Source organism: Cebus imitator, unplaced genomic scaffold (genome assembly GCF_001604975.1).
Source record: "Cebus imitator isolate Cc_AM_T3 unplaced genomic scaffold, Cebus_imitator-1.0 Scaffold234, whole genome shotgun sequence".
Lineage (NCBI taxonomy): Eukaryota > Metazoa > Chordata > Mammalia > Primates > Cebidae > Cebus > Cebus imitator.
In genome coordinates, this window is record NW_016107549.1 from 1,307,720 (window position 1) to 1,315,581 (window position 7,862).

At 53.1% G+C, this 7,862-nt stretch overlaps 1 protein-coding gene across 20 annotated transcripts in view; it reads left to right on the forward strand.

Moving 5' to 3' along the window:
* Positions 1-7,862, forward strand: part of CACNA1A (calcium voltage-gated channel subunit alpha1 A) — a 293,742-nt gene that overhangs the window by 266,391 nt on the left and 19,489 nt on the right. For all 20 annotated transcript variants that reach the window (XM_037727562.1, XM_037727559.1, XM_037727549.1 and 17 more), the window contains 5 exons: positions 1,911-2,027; positions 2,365-2,430; positions 2,603-2,718; positions 4,967-5,117; positions 6,823-6,950. In XM_037727562.1, coding sequence (XP_037583490.1) covers positions 1,911-2,027; positions 2,365-2,430; positions 2,603-2,718; positions 4,967-5,117; positions 6,823-6,950 — 578 coding nt within the window. The remainder of the gene's footprint in view (positions 1-1,910; positions 2,028-2,364; positions 2,431-2,602; positions 2,719-4,966; positions 5,118-6,822; positions 6,951-7,862) is intronic.

Below are 7,862 nucleotides of genomic sequence, written 5' to 3' on the forward strand. Positions count from 1 at the left end.
AGAGTGTCCTAGACATTGCTATCAGACCCAGAGGCCTCTTGCCAGCCTCAGAAATTCCTTGAACTCCAGTCTTTGCCTCTCAGTTCCCAGGCCAAAGCTAGCACAAGACGCAGATGTGGTGGCCAGGAAGCCCTCTGGAAGCCGCCAAGTAGGATTCCCATGTAATGCGTCACCCAAATTAGGACACTTGTGAAACTGGGAGGGAGGCTGTGAATGTATGGTCACCCTGTGCCATTTAGGGGGATGAAGGTTAGACCAAGTTCAGTCTTGCTATGTGGCCTATATTTAGGGCTCCTGCAAATCCCATAGAACAAGTCTGATGAAGGCCCCCTTACTGGGGAGACCCTCTACTCCTGCTGTCTTCAACCTGCTGGGTACTGGCCAGTGAAGAAGGGTTTCCACGTCTGCCTGAGGCTGGGGTCTCGAACTCAAATGCCTCTGGCGGCCAAGCAGACACTAGTCAACCAGGAAAGCAGGTGCCATTTCTAGAACTCGAGGACCTTGGAAAACCAGAGAGCATGTGGCCTGCTTCCAGGGAGCAATTGCAGCAGGCCTGGGGTTGCCAGAAAGCCAGATTGGTGGGCAAAAAGCTCTTGATTTTTAAACAACAGCAATAATTTTTAATTAAAAACAAGGACAAATGAAAAAACACTGCTCAGGCCCAACAAAACAGCTTTTTTAGCCAGATTTGGCCCACTCATGACTTTGAGCCTCACACCCCCCAACCAAGGTCCCTTGAAGCCCCACGATGGTCACAAAACACTGGCAGTCCGTGTCCACCATCTCCAGCTGGTCTCCCTGGCCCCCCAACTCTCTGGACCCCTGGTTCTTTTAGCTTGGGTGGGAGGAGGCAGAGGCAGTGACTAGATGGGGTTTTTGAGCAGAGGCAGTGGCCACCCAGGGAGGTCCTGGGGGCAGGGATGGTCCCACCTCCCAGCCCCCAGCACCCACCCCTTGGTGGGCCTGGGCTGCTTTCTGAGCTCACCCACCCATGGGAGCTGAGTGCTTCCTGCTTCCTGCAGGCCTGGTCCCGTGCTACTCCACCCAGCCCCAGAAGCTGAGAAGCCATCCCTGAGAGGGGGGAAAAGGGCCCCAAATGCATCTTCTCCGACTCAGCGGGCAGCGAGGACTCACCCTGCAGCCGAACAGCCCCAGCTCCCTCCCGTCCTCCCCATTCCCGCTCGCCAAGGGGGTAAGAAAAGATGCTCTTCCGCTTCTCCCAATTGGCTCGAGCCGCTGCTCCTCTTGGCCGTGGGGTGAGGTCAGGGCGGGCAGGAGCGGGTGGGCAGCTCGGCAGGGCAGGGCAGGGCAGGGTGCCCGGTGAGTCCCGTGACAGATGCATTTCTGGCCCGGAGCGTAACATGCCCTCGGAACCCGCACATGTCCACCAGGTCTGAGCGTGCTGGCGACCTCCATCCCCACCCCTGCCCTGGTGTTTGTGCATTGTACACGTGTGATAGATTCCGCAACTTGACCGGCTTGTGTCCTTTCGTCTCAGTGCATTTGGTTGTTGGGAGAAACAAAAACCATCTCGATTTTTTTCCTGATTGGATGATTCTGATATATTTTCTTTTTCTTGTTCTTTTGTTATTTCTTCCCCATCCCCATTCCTTTTTCCTCCTTCCTTTTTCTTTCCTTTCCCCATTGTGGGTGGGGCTGGCAGGGAGGGCTTATGCTTTTGAGTTGATGCCTTTTCCTCCCTCCCACCCTCTCTCTCCCAACTTTGTTCCTTTTTCGAGTTTTTCCTCTGCATCATTGCATTAATAGTGCTTTCTCTCTCCCTCCTTATTTGGGGTCTGGCTTGCTTTTTTCCTGTTGGTTGGCTTCATGTAGGGGGCCTCTGTGAGTGGTGACGGCTCTGAGCCCTTTGGGGTGGGTGGATGGTCACCCCTTTTCCTCCATCTCCCCAGAATAACTTCATCAACCTGAGCTTTCTCCGCCTCTTCCGAGCTGCCCGGCTCATCAAACTTCTCCGTCAGGGTTACACCATCCGCATTCTTCTCTGGACCTTTGTGCAGTCCTTCAAGGTGAGTCCTCATTCCTCCTGCTGGTCCAGGGCTAATAAGACAGGCGACCCCCATGCTCTGGGTGAATGTAGAAGTCAGATCAGAAGTGCTTCTATGATATAGTCATGCAGAGAATCTGTTATCTGCAGGGCTCTTGTCTAACTTCCCACCCCTGGTGTGTCTTCAGAGCTCTAAAGGCCTCATCCTAGGGCCCCCAGAGATGCCCACCAGCGCTAGCAGGACTCTAGTGCAGCATGTGGCCACCCAACCCAGTGGGGCAGAGCACTGGGACAAGGGAGGAAGACGGTGTGGCTGAGGGACCCCCAGCACACTTCTTCATTGCTTCTTTTCCCACCAGGCCCTGCCTTATGTCTGTCTGCTGATCGCCATGCTGTTCTTCATCTATGCCATCATTGGGATGCAGGTGAGTCCTGCACCCCTAAGGTTCCCAGAGTCTCCCAAGGAGGGCAGCCAGCCTTAGGAAGGGATGGGTGAGAGAAGCCTGGTCCACAGAAGCAGCCATGGAGGTTGAGCTGCATTTCCCAGAAGCCACTGGGGGAATGGCAGCCCCTGGTCATCACCCTCGAATTCTGCAGGTGTTTGGCAACATCGGCATTGACGTGGAGGACGAGGACAGTGACGAAGATGATTTCCAAATCACTGAGCACAATAACTTCCGGACCTTCTTCCAGGCCCTCATGCTGCTTTTCCGGTGAGAAGGGGGCCTGCTCTCATAATTCTGTTCCCGTGGTGGGGGTGCCTGCCTTCATCCTTCTGTTCCCATAGGGAATGTGCCCTCCTCTTCCAATGGAGGACGTATCTTTCTCCTTCTCTTCCGGTAGGGGGCGTGCTCTCCTCTTTCTCTTCCGGTAGGGGGCGTGCCCTCCTCTTCCGGTAGGGGGCGTGCCGTCCTCCTCCTCTTCCGGTGAGGAGGTGACTGGATGTGCTCTTATCCTTCTTTTTCCTGTGAGGGTGGAAATGGGTGTCTGGGGGCCCAGGAATCCTAGGAGGGCAGAACCAGAGGGCCCTGGGACCTAGTCATGAAGGTCATTTTCCAGGCATTATCTCCTTGAATCTTCCTGACCACCTTGTGAGGAAGGGATTCTTGGCAGCCCTGTCTGACAGATGAGAAAACAGGCTTACAGACCGTGAGGCTTGATTCTTGGGTTCGTCATCCCGGCTTCACACAAAGTTCCTTCACTCGTTCCCTGGAGGGTTATTGAGCACCTACGGCATGCCAGGCACCGCTGTAAAAACGAGGATGCAGCAGGAAGTAGAGAAGAGGAAAAGACATTTTCAGCACTTTGGAAGCTAACATCCCCATGGGGAAGGCACATAATCAGGGAACAAATTATAAAGGATGCTAGAAAAAGGATGAAATGCAAGAATAAAAGGGAACAGGGCTGGGTGCAGTGACTCATGCCTGTAATCCTAGAATTTTGGGAGGCCGAAGTGGGAGGTTTGCCTGAGCCCAGGAGTTTGAGACCAGCCTGGGCAGTGAGACCCCGTCTCTACAAAAAAAAAAAATTTAATTAACTGGGCATAGTGGCACGCATCTGTAGACCCAGCTACTTGGGAGGCTGAGGCGGGGGGATTGCTTGAGCCCAGAAGTTCCAGGCTACATTGAGCTATGATTGTGCACTGCACTCCAGCCTGGGGAACAGAGCAAGACTCTGTCTCCAAAAAGAACAATATACATTTTTAATTTTTTTAAAAGCCATAGAGGTAGATAATGGTGATAGTTGCATGATAATTTGAGTGTGCTTAATGCCACTGAATTGTACACTTCAAAATGGTTAAGTTTGCTATGTGTATTTTGCAACAGTAAAAAATATATATATATTTTTTAATCTAACAACAAAAAGAAAAAGAATAGAGGGCTGGTAGGTTGTACCTCTCTGAAAGAGTGACATTTGAGAGAAATTGGCAAGGGAGGGAGCCATGTGGATATTGGGGAAGGGCAGTGCCAGCCGAGGGTGCTGCCCATGTAAAGGTCCCAGGAGTGTGACTGGCATGTTTGAGGACTGTTCCCAGCATGCCTGGAACAGAGTGATCCAGGGAGAATATGTTATGAGATGACTGTCACCTGAATGGAGGGGAGCTTTTCTTTTCTTTTCTTTTCTTTTTTTTTTTTTTTTNTTTGCTCTTGTTGCCCAGGCTGGAGTGCAATGGTGCGATCTCGGCTCACTGCAACCTCTGCCTCCCAGGTTCAAGCGATTCTTCTGCCTCAGCCTCCCAAGTAGCTGGGATTACAGGCGAATGCCACTACGCCCAGCTAATTTTTGTATTTTTAGTAGCGACGGGGTTTCATCATGTTGGTCAGGCTGGTCTCGAACTCCTGACCTCAGGTGATCCATCTGCCTCAGCCTCCCAAAGTGCTGGGATTACAGGTGTGAGTCACCGTGCCCGGCCTAGGGGAACTTTTAAAGCATACCAGTGACCAACCTGAGCAATGCATTGAGACCCCATCTCAACAAAAAAAAATTTTTAATTGGCCAGGAGTGGTGGCATGTGCGTGTAATCCCAGCTACTCAGGAGGCCAAGGTGGGAGGATCACCTGAGCCTGGGAGGTTGAGGCTGCAGTGAGCAGTGATTGTGCCACTGTACTCCAGCCTGGGTAACAGAGCAAGACCCTGTCAAAAGAGAGAGAGAGAGAGAGGAAGGAAGGAAGGGAGGGTAGAGAAGGGAAAGGAGGGAAGGGAAGGCACACACCATACATATGAAATCTTACCCTAGACCAATTGAATCCAAGTCTGCTGGGGTGGGGTATTGGTATTTTTTCAAAGCTCCCTATGGACTTCAGTACACAGCTCCCAGAAAAAGGAGGTGGTCCAGCTGGGACTTGCCTGGCCAGCTCCAGAACCCAAGTGCCAGAACCCATGTGTGCTCCACCTCCCGGGGAGGCATTCGTGCCCAGTCAGGGCTGGGTGCCCAAGCCTCTGATTTCTCCCTGTCCTCAGGAGTGCCACCGGGGAAGCGTGGCACAACATCATGCTCTCCTGCCTCAGCGGGAAACCGTGTGATAAGAACTCTGGCATCCTGACTCGAGAGTGTGGCAATGAATTTGCTTATTTTTACTTCGTTTCCTTCATCTTTCTCTGCTCATTTCTGGTGAGTCTGTGGACACTGTGAGGGCCGGGTGGGCTCCCTAAGTCTGTCTCCCTTTCAGGGGAGTGGGTTTCTCTAGAACGTGGCTGTGTCAAATGTTTGTTCCCTCCAAGACTTCTCTGAACCAGCCTGGGATCAGGTGACCCTGAGCGTCTCAAACTCAGAGTTGTTGACATTTGGGGCTGGCTGATTCTTTGGGGTGGGGCCACGCTATGCCTGCACAGTACACAGCAGCATCGCTGTCCTCCCCACACCAGATGCCAGCAGCACACGCCACCCCTTTCTCCTGCTGTGACAACCACAAATGTCTACAGACATTCGCAAATGCCCCCAGGGGGTGGGGGTGGGAGCCGGGGACAGAATTCCCCCATTTGAGACCCAGTGAAATATTTCAGCCAGTCATAGTGGCTGATGCCTGTAATCCCAGCACTTCGGGAGGCCAAGGTGGGAGGGTCACTTGAGCCCAGGAAAGCAAGACCAGCCTGGGCAGCATGGCGAAACCCATCTCTTTAAAAATAAATAAATAAATAAATTGAGGCTGGTTGCAGTGGCTCACACCTGTAATCCCAGCACTTTGGGAGTCCGAGGCAGGCGGATCACCTGAGGTCAGGGGTTCGAGACTAGCCTGACTAACATGGTAAAACCCTGTCTCTACTAAAAGTACAAAAATTAGCTACGTGTAGTGGCAGGTGCCTTTAATCCCAGCTACTTGAGAGGCTGAGGCAGATGGAGGTTGCAGTGAGCAAGATTGCACCATTGCATTCCAGCCTGGGAGACAGACTCTGTCTCAAAAAAAGAAAAAAAAGATGGAATTAGCTGCACATGTGGCGCAGCACACCTGTAGTCCCAGCTACTCAGGAGGCTGAGGTGGGAGGATCACTTGAGCCCTGGAGGTCGAGGCTGCAGTGAGCCATGATCACACCACTGCACTCCAGCCGGGGCGGCAGAGTGAGATCCTGTCTCAAAAATGAAAAATAAAAATGGGAAAAACTTGGCCTTGTTGGGGGCAGATGTGGGAGGATTTGGGGTCACGGTGGTTCTCTTGTTGGTCCTCATTTCAGTAGCCTCTCCTCCCTCTCTCACTGACTCTGTCTCTTTCTGTCCTTCTTGGTTTTTGTCTCTTTCTTTTTTCTTTCTTTGAAACAGAGTCTCCCTCTGTCACCAGGCTGGAGTGCAGTGGCGCGATCTCAGCTCACTGCAGCCTCCACCTCCCAGGTTCAAGCGATTCTCCTGCCTCAACCTCCCAAGTAGCTAGGATTACAGGCGCATGCCACCAAACCCAGCTAATTTTTGTATTTTTAGTAGAGATGGAGTTTCACCGGGTTGGCCAGGCTGGTCTTGAACTCCTGACCTCAAGTGATCTGCCTACCTCGGCCTCCCAAAGTGCTGGGATTACAGGCGTGAGCCACCGCGCCCGGCCAGTCTTTGTCTCTTTGTATCTCTCTCCATCTCTTTCTGTCTGTCCGTCTCTTCCATCTCTCCACTTGATCTCCCTCTCACTGGCCCTCCTCGTGTGCGTGAGCGTCACCTTTCTGTCCCCCCATCTGTCTGTCTCATTTCCTTTCCCATCTTCTCTCTATCCCTCGCTCCATCTGGGCCTCTGTGTACATGTCTTTGGGTGTGTCTGTCTGTCTGTATCCTTCACCCTCACTTGTTCATTCCCTCCTTCTCTGCCGCCACTCCATCTTGGTCCCCGGTGTCCCCACAGATGCTGAATCTCTTTGTCGCCGTCATCATGGACAATTTCGAGTACCTCACCCGAGACTCCTCCATCCTGGGCCCCCACCACCTGGATGAGTACGTGCGTGTCTGGGCCGAGTATGACCCTGCAGCTTGGTAAGAGACCACTCCAAGTCCTCCAGCCACAATACACGCCTCTCCTGGGAACTGGAACACGGGCTAGGTCAGGACCCGACCCGGGAGCACTGGGCTCCAGGGGTCCTCGCAGGGGTCTCACAGGTTCAGTTAGGAGAGAAGGCATAAGAATCATCGCCCTTGCATACCCCAGATTAGACACGTGGGGTGCCAACGCTGCCCAAACCCTGGATTTTCTGGAAAATGAGGGAGGGCATCAGCCATGACGTGTCCTGAAGAGCCCTCTCCTCCTACGAGCTTCTCCCGTCTCTCACTGCGAAGTCTCCAGATGGTGAGGATGCATTAGCCAGGCTCCAGGGAGAAAACCAACAGTGCCTCAGCCTCAGTTCTCCTGCGAGTGTGGGAAAGAGAGCTAGCCTACCCTAGGCAGGATGGGTTACAACATCCAGGTGGCAGAACTCAGCTCCTGCTGGGACCTGTGAACCTTGGAATGAGAGGTCACACAGGCCAGGGAGGGCACAGAGCCTCAGGGGCCCTTGCATCTTTGTGGCCACAAAGGGAGTGGGTACTCCCATCTGGGTAGACACCAGAGGGCCTCCTCTTCACTGACAGGCAATGGTTTCAGAGGGTAGGTTCCAACTTATACACGTGTATTGAGTGCTCACCCAACACCAAGCCTTGAAGGACACTCAGGGATCTGTTCAAATACCTGGAGCCCAGCAGCCACTGACTGAGGATTCTAGTCCAGGCTGGGCTTGGGGCCTAAAGAAGCATTATTGGAGCCGGGCGCGGTGGCTCACGCCTGTAATCCCAGCACTTTGGGAGGCCGAGACGGGTGGATCACGAGGTCAAGAGATCGAGACCATCCTGGTCAACATGGTGAAACCCCGTCTCTACTAAAAATACAAAAAATTAGCCGGGCATGGTGGCGCG